Source organism: Hydra viridissima, unplaced genomic scaffold (genome assembly GCF_058129835.1).
Source record: "Hydra viridissima isolate aposymbiotic clone 2 unplaced genomic scaffold, HvirCarnegie_v1 scaffold_2, whole genome shotgun sequence".
NCBI lineage: Eukaryota > Metazoa > Cnidaria > Hydrozoa > Anthoathecata > Hydridae > Hydra > Hydra viridissima.
The window spans coordinates 18,766,690-18,785,168 of NW_028324301.1; the positions used below are offsets into that span (position 1 = coordinate 18,766,690).

General features: G+C 26.8%; 1 protein-coding gene across 1 annotated transcript; it reads left to right on the forward strand.

Annotated features, from left to right (window-relative positions):
* Window positions 1-386: 386 nt before the first annotated feature.
* LOC145197941 (intraflagellar transport protein 172 homolog) lies at window positions 387-18,307 on the forward strand. The gene is made up of 51 exons (XM_090077758.1): window positions 387-475; window positions 576-719; window positions 1,009-1,121; window positions 1,293-1,332; window positions 1,448-1,516; window positions 1,677-1,756; window positions 1,852-1,939; window positions 2,035-2,137; window positions 2,256-2,488; window positions 2,791-2,886; window positions 3,190-3,252; window positions 3,576-3,674; window positions 3,759-3,812; window positions 4,056-4,159; window positions 4,319-4,404; window positions 4,514-4,578; window positions 4,701-4,748; window positions 5,036-5,101; window positions 5,237-5,338; window positions 5,599-5,735; window positions 6,319-6,426; window positions 6,706-6,961; window positions 7,065-7,145; window positions 7,344-7,439; window positions 7,548-7,619; window positions 7,768-7,967; window positions 8,052-8,147; window positions 8,298-8,346; window positions 8,722-8,811; window positions 8,891-8,988; window positions 9,170-9,230; window positions 9,734-9,808; window positions 10,835-10,951; window positions 11,261-11,403; window positions 11,725-11,971; window positions 12,080-12,172; window positions 12,477-12,533; window positions 12,619-12,674; window positions 12,770-13,001; window positions 13,172-13,281; window positions 13,457-13,520; window positions 13,879-13,965; window positions 14,179-14,295; window positions 14,649-14,759; window positions 14,904-15,020; window positions 15,109-15,204; window positions 16,447-16,506; window positions 16,677-16,775; window positions 16,923-17,076; window positions 17,815-17,906; window positions 18,011-18,307. Exons 1-51 carry the CDS (start codon window positions 437-439, stop codon window positions 18,098-18,100), a joined length of 5,253 nt encoding a protein of 1,750 aa, XP_089933884.1. The 5' UTR covers window positions 387-436; the 3' UTR covers window positions 18,101-18,307.
* The last annotated feature ends 172 nt before the right edge of the window (window positions 18,308-18,479 follow it).

The following is an 18,479-nucleotide window of genomic DNA, read 5'->3' on the forward strand; positions in this document are numbered from 1 at the left end:
ATATATATATATATATATATATATATATATATATATATATAGCTTAAATCTATTTTATATAACAAAATAGATTTAAGCTAAAGTTCTTTTTGAAGACAAATTCTCAAAGTTTTTCTTTGGTTGTATATTGTTAAGAATCTCTAAAATAGTTCAAAAAAAGATTAATCTGCTATAAAATACAAGTATATAGGAGTTATACAAGTTTATCAGTTAATTAGTAATTTGTAACTTTAATCATGTAGGTATTTATGAAAATGTACAAACCATTCAATTATATATACTTAAATTATGTTTAGCTTAACAATATATTTACAGGTAATTCTTAAAATTGTAGAAGTCTAAATGTATTATTGTGTTTAAAAAAATTTTTAGATTGATGTATTGCACTTTTTTTGCATGTTGTTATTATTTTTAGTTTGATAATAAATTTAGTCTGATGTTGCTGAAGCATCTGAAAACTATTTTTCCACCACAGGTAATTATTGACAAGTATAAAAAAATTTTAAAAAATGGACTTGAATATATATAAAAATTATTCTTTGTAAATTTATGTATGCATAAAATTTACTTTACAGGATGGTGCTGCTAAAGTCACTGCAATGTGTTGGTCACCAAACAATAAAAAATTAGCTATTGTTTCCACAGATAGAGTTGTTTCTTTTTTTGATGATTCTGGTGAAATGAGAGATAAATTTGGAGCAAAGCCTGGTGATCCTAAGGTTTGTTATTTAGAATTAAAGGTACAGATAACAGTTTTAAAAATTTACACTATCTATTATCTAAAATAACCCTAAAATGTATAAATGGGGCAAATATAAAACAAATAACATTGTTGAACAATAAAACCTGTAGTACTATAAAGAAACTGACCCTGTAAATCAAGATTTCTTAAGTAAGACTTTTAGTAGTAACTTTAGTAATAATTTGTATAATATATAATTTTAAATATACATTAAAGTTTATTTTGTGTGTACTTTGTTCAGATTAGTTTTATGTTTATTTATGCAGACAGGGAAGAAAGGTTTTCTTGTCAAAGGTCTTGCATTTTCTCCTGATTCAACCAAGATTGCCTTAGGCCAGTCTGACAATATTGTATTTGTTTACAAAATCGGAGAAGAATGGTTTGTTAATTTTACAAAGATGAAATTATATTTTTGTCTAGTTAGCTGGCTTTTAGTTTTAAATAACAGTATATTAATTAAATATTTATTGTGTTAAATCCCTGTGAAATATGTACTGATACTTTGTAAATGTATATTAACATTTTCGGTTTCTTTTTTTTTTTTCTTCAGGGGAGACAGAAAAGTAATTTGTAATAAATTTTTACAAACTGTAAGTTTAACTTTCAAAAGAATTTTAACTTAGGTTTAATGCATAACATTTTTGGTGTAGCTACCATAGTTGAAATGCAATAAAAGGTTGTTTGATATGTTTTTATCTGGTCTAGAGTGCTGTAACATGTCTAATATGGCCTCCAGAATCTCAATTTATTGTTTTTGGTCTTGCAGATGGAAAGGTACTAGTTATGTTAAAAATTTATTTGTTTTGATTTGAAAAACACAAATAATAATAGGTTATTATTTGTATTTTTTGCTACATTTTGCTACATATTTATGCTACATTAAGATCAAATGACAAGTTGAAACTACAAACTTTAATTATAACTTTATTCATAGATTCGTATTGCAAATCTAAAGACTAATAAATCGCAGACTATTTATGGAACTGGAATTTATTGTGTTTCTCTATGCACAAAGTAGGTTATTTAATATAATAAGTAATGGCCATTTCTACAAGAGAAGATAAAAGTGATTTTTGTTTTCAATCATCTGAAATAATTTTTGTTTACAGTACTACAGGAAAAGGTATTCTCTCAGGCCATGCTGATGGTGCTATAGTTAGATATATGTTTGAAGAAAATGGAACTGGATTTTCTCAGGTATATTTAGCTTTAATTTTTTTTAACAAATCAAGTACATTAGAAACTTGAGAAAAAGATTTTTACTTAAATGAATTATTGACTTATTGTACAAGGGTCAAGTTGTAAAGCATTCTTGTCCTCCATATTCACTATGTTGGGGTTCTTCAATAATGGCAGCAGGTTGTGACAAGCGAATTGTTGCATATGGAAAAGAAGGTATTTAAATGCAATCTTTTTAACAAACTTGTTGTGTCATATCCTTAATGTATTTTTAATAAATTTTTTATGTTTTAAGTAAATTTTCTTTACGTAATTAATTTATTTATGTAATTAGGTCGAATTTTGCAAACATTTGATTACTCAAAAGATTTGGATGAGAAAGAATTTACTGTAGCTGTTACTAGTCCAAGTGGACAATCTGTGGTAATAGGAAGTTTTGATTGTTTGCGTGTTTTTAATTGGAGCCCTCGCAAAACAGCATGGGAGGAATCAAACCCAAAAGAGATTAAAAATCTTTATACTATAACCTCACTGAGCTGGAAGAGAGATGGGTCTAAACTTTTAGTGGTGAGATTTCAGAATTGAAAAAAGCTTTAAGCATTCCTATTATTTTACATTCATTTGATCTTAGGCAAATTTTAAATGTATAGTAACATTTGTAGTAATAAATTATTTTATTACGTGAAACTGAGATTCAAACAGAAGGAATATTGTTTTCATCATTTATATTGAAGTTTATTCACTTTGCATATATATATATATATATATATATATATATATATATATATATATATATATATATATATATATATATATATATATATATATATATATATATATATATATATATTTAAATGTATTTTTAACAGGGGACTTTATGTGGAGGAGTGGAATTATTTGATTGTTGTCTAAAGAGATCAATTTACAAAAACAAGTTTGAAATGACGTATGTGGGGCTGAGTCAGGTATTCTTAGAATTTTTTATAATATAAAACTTTTATACTCTTTAGACATACTTATTTTTTACAGATTATTATACAGTGTTCAAATTATAATTATAATTGCAATCTTTTTTTATCTTTTTCTAAAATATTTTCTGTCAAGCGCTTTTTTAAACAAATTAAACTTGATGACTTTTAACATCATTTGTTTTGACTATTCATGATTATTTTTTCTAAAGTTCAATTCAGAATATTTTTGATTACATTATTTGAAAAAATGCTTAAAAGGTGGCCATGCTGATAACCTAAACTTGATAATTGTTTTAGGTTATTGTCAAAAATCTTGAAAATGGTTCTAGGGTTGTTTTAAAGTCTCACTATGGTTATGAGGTAATAGTTTCATTTATACCATCGTTAAAAAAATATTTTGTTTAAAATAAAAAAATTAAACATTAAAAAAATCATGTGTATATGTGGTAAATGGTAAATTTTTATGTGATAAAATTTCTTCCTATTTTCTACTTTAATAATGATAATAATAATAAAAAATAAGATCATATATATGATTGTAATTATGTTAAAGCAGTATTATCATTTTTTTCTGATCAAGTAACATGCATAAATGTAAAAGCAGTATTGCGGAAATATTTTTATATTTTGTATTTTCAAAATATCAGTGGTTAGCACTAGTGCTACATGTATATTGTTTTAAGATTGATGAAGTAAAGATTATGGGAAAAGATCGATTTTTAGTTGGTCATACAACAGAAACTCTTCTTGTTGGTGATTTAAATGAAAATAAGCTAAGTGAGGTAAAATTACTTAAAATTATGTTTTGTTACGTATCTTGTAATATATGTAACTTTATGTTTCAATGATTAAGATTTTTTTCTTAGGTACCTTGGCATAATTCTGGTGGAAATGAAAAGTTTTTTTTTGAAAATGAAAATGTAACATTTTAGTTTTTCATTAAAGTTTGTGGTTTTAAACTTTTTTTTTTTTTTTTTTCCTGTATGTAAAAATGAATTATTATTTATATTTTTGGAGATGGAGAATTTTTCTTTTTTTTTTTTTCATACAGTATAAAACAAATATTTTTTTTTTTTGCAATATAAAAAAACAAAAAACAAACAAACAGAAAAAACAGAACCAATCTTATTCTTTAAAAAAATGATGACACTGTTTTTTCTCAGGTCTGCATGGTTTTTAATGCAGGCGAGTTATCACTCATAGAGTATGGTCAAAATGAAGTATTAGCTACAGTAAGAACAGAATTCATCAACCCACATCTTATCAGGTGATAATTGTTACAAATTTCCTCATTCTTTAATGCTTTTTAATCTTCAACTTTATTAAGGCTATAAATATTATAATACAGTGCAAATGAAAATTTATATAACTTACTTATTATAAATTAATAAAGTTTAATGAATTTACACTATATTTTTTTATAAAGTGTTCGTCTTAATGAAAGGAAGCTTAGAGATCAAGAAGACAACAAAAAGCTCGCTTACTTAATTGACCTAAAGACCATTTGTGTCAGTAAGTCTTTTTCTCATAGGTATTATTGCTTTGTATTTTCTCCATTTTGTAAACTAATAGTTACTTATGTAGAAACTATTTAATATAATTTTTACCTTATCATTTTTAGTGAATTTAAAAACAGGAATGGCATTAGCAAATATTATCCATGACACAAAAATTGATTGGTTGGAAGTAAAAGCTCTTTAGTCTATTTTCTTTTGACTGTATTAATCCACTGTATTTTTCAATCCAACAAAAATAATAGAAAAATGAGTTTGGTCTCACTTGTCATACTTTTTTTTTTTTTTTTATAGATGAATGAAACAGGAAAAAAGCTTTTGTTCAGGGACAAAAAGTTAAGAGTAAGTTCTTTTTAAGAACTCACCAGTCTTTTACTTGATTATTTTATTCATTCACCAGTCTTTTACTTGATTATTTTATTCATCAAGTTCTGTTGAAGTATTATTTAACATGTTGATAAACATTTACAAAGAATTCTAAAGTGTTTTTTGATGATAAAACTTGTTTAGAAGAAATCTCATTCATTATGGAATATACCAAAAAATACCATTATGTTTTAAATTAAAATCACATTTTTAAAGTTTTTCTGCAATGAATGGTGGTATTATTTATCTCAAATTTTCTTTAGCTCTATCTTGCAGATATACAGACTGAAGTTAAAACTATTATCTCAAATTATTGCTCTTATGTGCAGGTATGAGCTTTAAATATATTTTTTAAAATATTTATTTTAGTTATGAACACAATTGGTCTTAAGACACTTTAAATTTTTTGTAATTGTGTAAATATACATTTTTTTAACTTTCACAATAATGCATATTGTTTTTAGTGGGTACCTATGAGTGACGTAGTAGTCTCTCAAAGTAGAAGTGACTTATGTGTGTGGTATAATATTGAATCACCTGATCGTGTAACAATGGTCTCCATTAAAGTAATACAAAAAAATCTTTTAAATATGTTTTTAACAACTTTTGCATCTTAGATCTTATGCTAAACAATGGTTATAGTGTTTAGCATAAGAGCTGAGATATTAATTATTTTTTCAGCAAAATTCTCTATTGTTAGTTATTAATTTGACTTAGTGAAATGAAATAACAATGACGTATTTGAGTATACAGTATTTTTTTTGTTTGGATTTTGTTTTGTTTTTTTTTTATTGTATTTTCATTAGAATATGAATTTAATTTTTAGGGAGATATAATTGATTTGGAAAAGGTTGATGGCAAAACAAATGTTTTAGTTCAGGAAGGTGTCCAAACTATTAATTACACCCTAGATGAGGGTCTTATTGAGTTTGGAACAGCTATTGAAGATTGTGACTATGACAGGTAGAATAAGAAGTAGTACAATTTTAATTATGCTTATTAATTTTTTCTTATTTACATTGTAACAGTCATTTTTTTTTAAGTTTGTTAATGTAAATACTCATGATAAATAGATTCAAATAAATAAATTAGAAGCTGTAGAAATAATTTTGTTTCTTATTTTATATAAATATACTTATGAACTTGTGATGTCTTTTTCTTATCAAAACAGCCATAGTTTAATGAGACAATACAGTGTGGCACCATAATTACTTCAAAGCAATTTACTTGATTAAATTACAGACAAAGTGAATTACTTGTTTGAAAAATGTAGATTTTAGATAATAGTATTTATTGTTTTCATGATCACAAGCTTTATTGAGTTACATAAAAGTTTATTGAGCTGTTAATTAAAAGAAATCACTTCATATTTACAGATAGCTTTTAGTTTTCAGCATTCTGTAATTTTTTCATTGAAACGTCTATTCTTTAAAAGTATTTTATAATTCAGCACTGTATTCAACTGTAATATATAAAGTTTCTATTTCATATAACATTAAAAAAAAGATGAAAACTCTAAGTTATAGTTTTAGAATTGGTATTTTAGGGCAGTAACATTTTTGGAGAGTTTAGAGCTATCTCCTGAAACAGAAGCAATGTGGAGAACATTAAGCAAGGTAGCCATGGAAAAAAAACAACTCTTTATAGCTGAAAGGTGATTTTTATATATAGCATTTTGAAATTAGCATTTGTTTAGTATTTAATATTTGTCCATTCATTATAAATATCAATATTAGACACCATTTTTTGATGTTTAAAACAATGTTCATGATCTGTCTTACATTAATAATGTTTACTAATTTTAGCAGAGAATGATCATAAGAAAAAATATTGCTAATTGACAATATACATTTTTCTTTTCTTTTGTGTTTCCAATTTATACTGTTTTACTAAATTTTAGTTTATATTCATTTTGATTTTGTTTTTTTTAAAGGTGTTATGCTGCACTTGGTGATATTTCGCGAGCTCGTTTTTTGCATAATTTAAATGATCTTATTGATGAAATATCATCCACATCATCAGGTGATCCAATGTACCACCCAAGTGTCCGTGCCAAACTAGCAGTGTTTGAAAAGCAGTTTAAACTTGCTGAAAGCATTTATCTAGAGCAAGGTCAAGTTGATGAAGCAATGGAGATGTATCAAGAACTACACAAATGGGATGAGGCCCTAGCTATTGCTGAAGCTAAAGTAGGTGCTTATGTTTTGAAGTTTGAAAAAATCATCCTTATGTTTTACTTACATTTCTCTATAAAAAGTTGTAGAAACTAAATAGGTAAAATTTCTTATTAAGAGACATCCAGAACTGGAAGCTTTGCAGTCTACATATTTTCAATGGTTGATGAAATCTGGACAAGAAGAAAAAGCAGGCGAAGTATATCTTTTAATTTGTGGACATATTACAACATAAAAAATTGCTTCAGTTTATCCTGTAGTTTTAAAAACAAACTGCTACATTTCAATCAAAAAATTAAATTTTGTAGTTTCCTTATGATAATTGAATTATAAAAATATATACTCTATATTATTATAAATTATATATTCTATATAATTATAAAAACATATATTCTAGGTTAAAGAAAACAGTGGCGATTATGCTGAAGCAATAAACCTCTACTTAAAAGCCAATCTTCCAGCTCGAGCAGCTCGATTAGCTCTAAGAATACCTGTATGTTAACTTTTCTTAAGCCACAGTTAATAAGGAAAACATGGAATATTTTTTGGTGCCTTTTTTTGAAGAATTGATTTTATGAAATATCCTATTTTTTTAAAACAGAGTCTTTCATCAGATACTCAGCTTTTAGAAAGAATTGCATCCTCTTTATTAAAAGGTTCATTTTATGAAAGGGTAAGAGAATTTTTTTTTTTTTTGTTAATTGAAAGATTTTTTGTTGTCTTATTATGATATGTAATTCTACATAACATTCTACATAATATTTTTTTTTACAAAAGTCAGATAGGGTTATAATATGTTCATTTTTGACTGTTAAAACTAGGCTGGAGATTTATTTGAAAAGACAAACTCATACCAAAGAGCATTAGAAGCATACAGGAAGGGAAAAGCATATAGACGAGCAGTAGAGTTGGCTCGCTCATCCTTTCCAAAAGAAGTAATTAGACTTGAAGAAGAATGGGGAGACTATCTTGTTGGACAGAAACAACTAGATGCAGCAATCAATCATTTTATAGAAGCTGGGTAAATTTTGATGTAAAATTATTTTTATTAAAATAAAAACAAAAGAGAAACACATAATTTAATTGATTTAACTAAAATGCTCAGATGCTCAGTGAAAGCTATCGAAGCTGCTATACAGTCTCGCCAATGGAACAAAGCTGTTCAAATAGTTGAACTTCAAGATGATGAAATAGCTGACAAGTATGTTATTATTTTTTTTTGATTTGTATGAATGTTGAGTTCAAGCATAATTAAAGAGTTATTAAATACCTAATATACTGATACTCTGAGTACATTATGCCCTAAAAAGTTAAACAGGAAATTAGAAATGAAGCTACTTTTATTTATTAGATACTATCCTATCCTTGCTAAGCATTATGCTCATATCCAGCAGTACCAAGTAAATTTGTTACTTAAATTGGTTTTGATCTTTATTAATAGACTTTTATTAGTATTCAATATAAAAGCATTTTGTGTTTATTTCCTTCTTACTGGTGAAATTTTTTTTTGTTTTTATGTATTTTAACAATCAGTAATTTAATCAAAATTAAAAATTATTTTAATATCATAGTTGAGTTTTTGAATGACAGATTGAAAACTTTAACTAGTTAAGTTTATGACTTTGCAATAAAAATTTTATTTGGTGTCAATTTTAAGATAAAGCCTAATATTGTTAATTCTATTTTGATTCATATAATTTACTTATATGAAAAATTAAAATATATTAACACAAAGCAATCTGTTTTCAAGGTTATTGTTTTGTTTATTTGTTAAGCTTGCAGAAAGATTTTATGTACAAGCTGGTCTTACAAGAGATGCTGTTGAAATGTACACAAAAGCCAACAAGTATGAAGAAGCGCACAAAGTAATCTTTAATACAAATTGAATACACAATTATAATCAATTACTTATATGAAATTTTACATATCTTTTCTATTCTTTAGTTAGCTATTCGCTGCATGAACCCAGATGAAGTGTCAAGCTTGTATATCAGTCAAGCAGAGCATTTGGAATCTCTAGGAAAATATAAAGAAGCTGAGAAGTACTTTTTTAACTTTTTTCAAATTAAAATCTTTTATTTTCCATTAATAAGATTGCTTTCATAAAGGTAAATTTAGTTTTTTGGATATTGAGGAATTTTTCAACCTGTGTTGTCTGTAAAAACAACATTATACGATAAACAACTTTTAATAAAAGATGAAATGAAATTTCTTTTTTTATAGACTCTTTATAACAGTTGATGAAGCTGATATGGCTATAAATATGTATAGGAGAGCTAAAATGGTAAGACTATTTTTAACAACTGAACACTGGACTAACAAGATTAAAATAGTTCTTGTATAATGGTTTTTTATTATTACAAGCACTTTTTTTTTGTTAGAATGAATTTTTAAAAACTTCCATTTTTGTAAATTGATGTTTTATATTAACATAAATTGATTAGTATGGATCAGGAATCCATCAAAGTTTTAAATCATCCTAGCTTCTTCTTTGGCCAAATCTCCATATAAAGCATTTACCACTGATGATAGAAATAGTCTGAGGAGACAGAAATTTAAATTATTTAAAAAGTTTATATGGAATATATTATGTACCCAGTTATGTATATAAATATATATGTACCCAGTTTTAACTCTTTACTTGTTATTTTTATTACTATTTGTAATAACTTTATTCACTAAGATTTTATTATAAAGTTTTACTGATAAATAAAAATTTATAGAAATTATAGAATATTTTCTTATTTTAAAATTTTTCTCATTTTTGATTTTTTTTTTTTATGGTAGTATGATCAAATGATCAATCTAGTGAAAATCCATCATGAAGATCTCATCACTGATACTCATATTCATCTCGCTAAAGTAATGTTTGATTTGTTTTTATTTATTTTCATGACTAAATAATAAGATTTTTATTAATAAAGTATTTAATTTTTTTTTAAAGTCAGGTCCTAATCTAGAGCATTTTAGCATCCAATAAAATAAACTGATGCCCTAAACTAACAAATAAAATGTTTATTTCTGTTTAAATGTAAAAAAATTTTCTTTTTCAAATATCGTGCAGGGCCATGACTTCATACTTTAAATTGAGATTAAAAATAAACCTGGTTAAAAGTTATGTGGATGCAGTATTTTAAATTAACACAATGTTATGTTGCTAATCATCATCAGAAACATTTCTAAAATACTCATCAACTCTAAAGATAAGGTGCAAATACCAAAGATAAAAAAGATTATAATGTAATATAATACTTTGAGAGATGTTCTACAAAGCCAGAAAAAAAAGCCTTAAAAATTTTCTAAGCTGTTGCAAAATTACAGTATAGGCATTTTGAAACACATAGAGTTATTTATTCTAATGGCACAATAGAATGTTTGGCATACACAATTGTCTTCAATGAAGAAATAAGTACTTAGACCTTAATCAATGTCACTGCTTTGTACTTTTTTTCCAACATCCTATTACTTAGTTTAAATTGCTTGTAAATTATTCACCTTTTATAAGCAGCAGACTATGAATGGCTATCTTTCTAAATGTGTTTCCTATTTTTAAATTTCAAATAATAGTTCTTTTGGTTATAACGGTTCCAATTTCTTTATTAAATGTGGTATTTTACAATTATACACTTGTATTGTCAACTATCCATTACTCGATGGCATGTAAGAATAATTGCTACATAAATCAGACAAAATAAAATCTTTCAGTTATGCACCAGTTCTAAAAAATGTAGACTTTATGTTTAAGTGAATTTACATCTGTTACTTTTACAAATAGTGTGCCACTACTGCCTCAACCTTCCAGATAATGGCCTGAATTTGTTTTTTCACACTCTTATTTCAGAAACGTCATTGTAGAAGTTTAATCATTTCTGGTATTTCTTATTTTAGGAATTAGAGTCTGAGAGACAATACAGCCTTGCAGAACATCATTATATAGAGGCAGATGACTGGAAAGCTGTTGTGAATATGTATAGAGGAAATGAATTATGGGAAGATGCTTTTAGAGTACTTGCTTTTCATTTTTTAATTTTATCATCTGCAATTAATTGATAGAAAATATTAACTTATTAGATATCTGTAGATTTGAAAGCATTGTAATGATATTGCTTATCTTTTTAAGAATATCTTTAAATAATTTTTCACTCAAACATTTTTTATATTATGGTATTTATTTGAGTCATAGTCTTTTATTACAATGCTTTGATCTTTAATTTAATCAATTATAACTGAAGCAGTAGCACATCATTTATATTGTCAAATTATTTCAATAGTAATATAATCTTATTATTACATATTCTATTGCTTAAAACTTAGATTGCAAAGCAATATGGTGGGGTTAACTCTTCAAAGCAAGTTGCCTTTTTGTGGGCTAAGACTCTTGGTGGAGATTCTGCAATCAAACTTCTCCAAAAGTTTAACATGCTTGAACATTGCATTGAATATGCTACTGATACTGCGTGAGATATTTTTATTGTCTTAGAATAGATGGATTTAGTATAATTTTTAGGTAACAAAAAATAATTTATCTTTTGTTATTGAAACAATTATATTGGATATTTATCTAGAGGTTTTATTATACTGCATCGTATTGTACTATAGCTTATACTTCTACTGTAAGATAGTAGTCGATAAATTAAAATGCCAGGTTGGGTGGATTGTTGGTTATTTATTTGATCCAATTGGATCAGTTTTTTTTATTGATAAGTTCTCAATTAGTCATCAAAAATTTTTTTTTTAATGTAAACAGTAACAAACTGTTTTTTTATTTTTCTATACAGCCAGTTTGATTTTGCATTCGAATTAGCACGAACTTCTTCCAAAGAAAAGTTGTCTGAGATTTATGCAAAGTATGCCATGTTCCTAGAAGATGAGGGACGCTTCAAAGAGGCAGAAGACCAGTTTGTAAAAGCTGGCAAACCTAAAGAAGCAATCCTTATGTATGTTCATCAAGCAGATTGGGTCAATGCAACTCGAGTTGCTGAACAACTAGACCCTAATAGTTTAGTTGACATTTTGATTGCACAAGTATGTTTAAACAAGAAAAAAAAGTTTTTTTTATTCTTTCAATGATTTTCAAAAGCAATTCTTTTTATTTTGTCTCTTTTTGTATTTCAAGTATTTTTATTGCTTCAGGCTCGAATTTCATTTGACAAGAAAAACTTTGAGGAAGGAGAAAGCTTCTTACTTTGTGCTCAAAGACCAGAAATTGCAATCAAGTTCTATAGAGTATAAATTTACATTTTTCTTTGTTGGAAAGAGCACCTTTAAAAAAAAGTTACATTATATAGAAGATTGACAAAAAATGAAATAATAATTAATAACTTGGTGGAACTAATTGTATTCAAATGGAATAACTAGTCTAAATTCTTTTTTGAGCATGCCAAATTTTATTGCCGTTTACTTTGCCATCATCACATTTCTTTGATTCTTTTTCCTATGAAAATCTTAATTTCAGTAAAGTAATTGTTTAGAATATTGTAATCCAATTTTTCAAAAAGTATTTTTCCTGACATTATTTTTTGATATCTAGGAAAACAATATGTGGCAAGATGTGTTGAGAATTGCAAAAGAGTATCTTCCTCACAAAGTGTGTGTTTATCTATTTTTAACTCGTGTGTTTAAGTTTATTTTTAACAATGATGCAGTAAAATAAGCTTTTATTTTTGTCATAGCTGACAAGTCTGCAAGATGAATATGATCAAATTGCAACAATGAGTCGTAGCGATAAGTAGGCTTCTTGATTTTTGCATTATTTTAATTTTCACATTATTTTATATCAGATAATAAGCAAATCATTATTTCACTTATATCATCATTGTTTAGAGGAGCTGACTCATTGGTCTCACAAGGCCGTGAATGGGAAACAAGAGCAGAGTATAATCGCGCAATTGATCTTTATCTCAAAGTGACTCCTGAGATGACAAGTAACAAAGATCTTTTAGAAAAAGTTTACTCAAAAGCTGTGGAGCTAGCTGTTAAGTTTTCTAAAGATCGAGCCATTAGTATTACACAAGAAGTGTGCAAGCGTTTACTCTCTATAGAACGCTATGAAATGGTACATAGAAAAAAATAATTAATTTTTTTAGGAATATTAGTTTGTATTTAAATTTATCTTTTATTTGCGTGCTCTGAAAAAATGACCACATCTAATATCTTTTTAGCAACTTTTAAAGATGCTAAAGAGATTTTTTTAATAAATTATTTGGAATTTTTTTTTTTAATCAGGCAAGTGACTTGTACTCTGTAGTGAAAATGCACAAAGAGGCAATAAATGCATGTATATCAGGAGAACTCTGGCAACAAGCAAGATCTATTGCTTCTGAAATTGCTCCAAAGTATTATTTTTAGGGGCAAATTCATTGTTGTGATTTTTTTTCTATTGATAGAAGTTTGATGAATTATTCCTTCAAATTTTGCATTTTTTTTTATCTTAAAGCTCAGCACATGTTAATGTTTTTTGGTCTTCAACTTTTTGAACTTGAATGAAAATTATTTTTTATCATTATTAAGGTATGAGGAATATGTGGAAGAAAAATATGTTGAATATTTAAAAAGCAAACAGATGGCAGAAAAGGTTTGATTTTGAGCCCATGATTTTAATTAACAACTGCAGAAACTCATATTATCTGGTAGTAACTCAATATCATTTAGCAGTGTTTCTAATTTTGTCACTTAGTATAAAAACATTTCTCATTTCTTAAAGAAATACAGTTATGCAATTATTGTTCAATTATATTTTATTGGCACATTATTTTATTTGAGAATATAAACATTTAGTACTTCACTTTTCCTGTGATATTTTCAAAATATTTTTACTCATATTTATGGTAGTAATAAGATTCCTCTAGATAGCAAGTGAATAGTTAAGGCCAGTTATCTGTTATGGTCTCCAGATTTTATTACATTGATCCATTATTGTTAAAAAATTTCAGTTGATAGGAGTTGATGTGATTGCAGCATTGGATATGTATGTTGAACAAGGTGCTTGGGAAAAATGTATACAGCAAGCCAAAAAGCAGGTATCCTCTATTTTATTGGTTCGCACATTTTTTATTTTATTTGTTTTTCTGACACAATAGTTATTGTAACTATTTAGTAAAAATAATACTGAAATCAACAATTTGTAATAACTTTGCTTGTACTTATATTGGGAAAGTTGGTGGGAGAAAAAATAAATTAGAAATCAGTATTTTTGTGCATTGTTTGTAATCAGACCAATTTTTTAATCTTAGTCATTTGATGTTTTAACAAAGTATGTGACATTGTATGCTGCACATCTTATTAAAGAAGACAATTTAGAGCAAGCCTTATCCCTGTTTGTAGAACATGGTGCTCCACCCAACCCTCAAGTAAGTAAACAAAATAAAAAATTTTCAATTCTAATACTTCTTGACTAAATCTCTAAAGATGGTTTAAACAGCAATTATGACCAGTGCATTTTCATTTTATTTACCGTATATACTCGTGTATAAGTCGAGAAATTTTGGACGAAATATTTACTCTAAAACAGCAATTCGACTTATATGCGGGTCAGAAAAAAAAAAAATTTATTCCTAGAAATTTTTTTTCGTATTTCTTCTTAATATTGATTAAAAAATGTTTCATTTAATATTGATTTTGTACTGATTTTTGGATCGACTTATACACGAGTATATACGGTATATTAAATCTTGTTTTTTATCTTAATTTGTTTTTCTACAAGAACTTCAATGTCTACAAGCGCCTAGTTGAAGATTTGTTTGCTAAACCTGGGTTAAGTGGAGCAGAATCATATCAGTTGTGGGCAGACTTAAGATCAATGCTTTATGATTTGGTTAAAATTTTTTAAAACCATTTCAGTTACTTACAATCTTGTTTCTTATTTTCATATCAACATGCTGTATCCCCTTCTGTCTCTCTTTATATTTTCCCCTATTCTTTAGTTTTAATAAACTCTTTATTTGTCCTGCTTTTTTAGTGTGAAGGTTTTACAAAGAAACCAACAAATCCAGCCATTATGAATATTTTTAACAACATGCTGCTTGTTGCTCATTACTATTCTGTTCGTTCAGCTGCTACACCACACAAAGCACTTGTAATTTTACTTTGTTATTTTGTCAAATTGAAAAGCTTACAATGATAATAGGATTATAAAATATAGTTTTATCATATAACATTCTTAGGAAGTAATACGTGCCAAGATATCAGTTTCATTACTCCGCTACTCTGACATAATCCCTTGCGATAAAGCCTTTTATGAAGCTGGTATGGATTGCAAGGTATGGCTAGTTTTTTTTAATGCCTTATCTTAAAATTGGTAGTTGGTTTTTGTTACTTAATATCAATTCTTGTCTACAAATTTTGATTATTAAAAGTTTTGGTTTCATTTTATAACATTGTTATAGTTAATAACAAGTCCACTAATTATCACACCATATATTTAAAAGCCTATAAGCAAAGTAACATTTATTACATACAAAAAATAAACATGATCTCATTAAATGGATAGTTGAACGAAGAATAGCTATTGCAATTTATATGATGCTAGGGCCCCTTGATATCCAATAAAGTAGAGGTTTTTTTTAGCTTTTAGAGGTTTTTTCTTCATTAACATTTGGATACTTTTCTAACCTTTTCAGACAATTGTGTCCAAATTGTGTCCAAGTTTTAAAAAATTCTTATGTTTTCTCTTCAATAAATTTTTTTTTTTTTTTTAGAAATTTTCATTTTTATTTATACTGGATAAAATTCTAAAAATAGCCCTCAAAAATCATCATTAAAAACCACTTAAGACATATTTAAAAATATTGTTGGTTAAAAACTATTAAAACTATCAGCAATTTAACATTGAATGTTCCAGCACTTTCTATAATGCAATTACAGGTATGTACTCTTCAGTTTTGTATTCTCTTATCAGGAAAATCAACAATTCTTCAATGGGGCGAATTGGGTACATTTGGAGGATTTTATTTCTTATCCACAAAATCAATACCTTTTTCTTTTAATGTCTTGTAATAGTATTTGCCATTACAAGATAAGCATAAAGTAGCATGTCATTAATATTATGGTGGCAGTAGATGAATGTAGTAATATTTTCTTTAAGCTTTCAATGGTACTTTGAGTCGTAACAGCTGGTTCTATAAACTAGATATTAAACTATATATATATATATATATATATATATATATATATATATATATATATATATATATATATATATATATATATATATATATATATATATGTAAAGATATTAAAAATTTTTAAGGTCTTGACTTTACCAATTATGGGTAAAGTGTATTTTAATAGCATAAATTTTTAATGCATTAAACAAAATGGAAAAATCCTTTATATTTAAACATTTTGAGTTTTAGAAAATATTAAAAAACATTTCAACCTACCTAATTAGTCTTGTACAAGTTAAAACCACTTAAAAATTGACATAAATGATTAAAATTATTTTTAAGCATTTCTTTTTTCAATCCTAAGTTTTAATATATAGCTTTTAACAATATCTTAAGGCTGTTGGCTGGGACAACATGGCTTTTGTTTTTCTTAACAGATACCTTGATATAAGCGAGGTGAGAAAAAAATTTTCTTTTTTGTTTATTGTAATTTTTTGGGATATTCTCATAAATAAACAAATTTAAAACTAATGTTTCTCCTGTAACAACTCCTGTAAGAATTCGGAGACCGTAAGTCCTTATTAAGTTTTATTATACATAAAAAGAGGTTTGTTTTTTTTTAATAGGGAATTGAAGAGGGAAATTTGGATTCAATTGATAACGCTGATTTTACAGATACTGATATTCCTCTGGAAGTATCTGTCCCAGAAGTTCAATTTGTACCAGTAGGTTTTTTTTTATTTGTAGTTTCTAAGGTTTTAATTATATTTGCCATTAGCTTTTTACTTTTTCTTTAGAAATTCTATAAAATGTTTCTTTAAAGTTGACAATAATCAAATTTTTATAACATGAAAATATTTTCCTTCTCCTAGGAAGAACAAAGGGAAGAAGTGAAAGAATGGGTGCTTGCTGTGTCGATGGATCAAAAGGTCGAACAGAGTCTTCCCATGGATGATCGAGATACTTTTGAAGCATCTTTAACTACACCAAGCACAGGAGAAGTTGCTGTCCCATGCGTAATCACAGGTATAAATGATTATAAAAAGTTTCCATCATTTTTAACATGGCGGATGGTTTTAATTCCTAAAAACGCGATTTTGAAACAGCTTTTCAGCTGTTTGTTGAAAACTTATATAAGCGATTAAAAAAAAAAGTAGATACTGAAAGATAAAATTTGATGAATTAAACTGTATTTTCTCAGTCCTTGCAAATCAAGTTTACAAGAAAGTGTTTGAAAGCAGGGGTTCAGTGAAGCATGCTTCAAAAATGGTTTATCGGCGTACTTTTTATGTCTTACGAAACTATGACTGGTTATGGTTTTTCCCTCAGAATCATAAAAACTTCTTTAAGGGAAAAAAAGGCCATCGTTTGCGACAATATTTTTCAATTAAGTTTTTCTTTTTTAACACATAAATTATTTGATTTCTTTTTTTTTTTTAATACATTTTTTTAATACACAATAATCCTCATTATCAAAATAATTCACTGAGAGTTGAACTATAAAGCGTTTCACTGGGTTTATGGTTCTGCAACGCTCACACTTTTTCTACTCGCTGCTGTTAGTCGGAGTAGAAAATTTAAACTGACGCGTATCTTGAACGTTTTTTTTTTTTTTTAAAAAAAATCACTAAAAAAAGAAAGAAAGTAGAATATAGAAAAGGTTCAAGCAAATGATTTGGTTTTAGTATTAGCCTCTTGGTGAATTAAAGTTCTTACCGTTTAATGCTATAATTTTAGTGTTAAAAAAATGATCTGAAATTATAGGTTATCCTGTGCTTCATAATGGAATTGATTTCAAAAAACCGAATAAGAAGGCCAATAAAGAGGATTGGAATAAATTTGCGATGACTACGAAGGTTAGTCTTTCTACCTATATTTTTATATTTATATATTTTATACACAGTTTTAATTTAAGAACTATGAATTGATATTCAAATTAATATAAGCATTATTTTGCTAGGTATCTCGAAGTCCCGAGTGTCAACAGGTGCTTCAGTTCCTATCGCAATGGTGTGGTGCGTCACAAAATGCTAGCTTCTCGTTTACGTAACCGAAAAAAATCGAAGATTTAAAAAACGTGTAAAGTTTTATTGCGGGAAGTTGTAATTATTTCATCGGATTTTTTTAATTTTACAAACAAATTTCTGCTCTAGCAAACGACCCACTTTCATAAAAAGATAATTTATTTTAACAAATTTTATTGTAAATGTGTGTAGCATACTGTAATTTATTTCTCATTAAATTTAATCTAAACCGATTGGTTGATTTTTTTTTATTTCAACCTTTTACATTTATCTCGAGCTTTCTTCTGATTGCAGAGATTATTGCGTGAAGATTATAGTCCATCAGCAAATCAAAATATTAAAAAACTAGTAATTTTTATGGTTTCCACATAAAAATCGTTTTGCAATCTTATGATTAAAACCGCA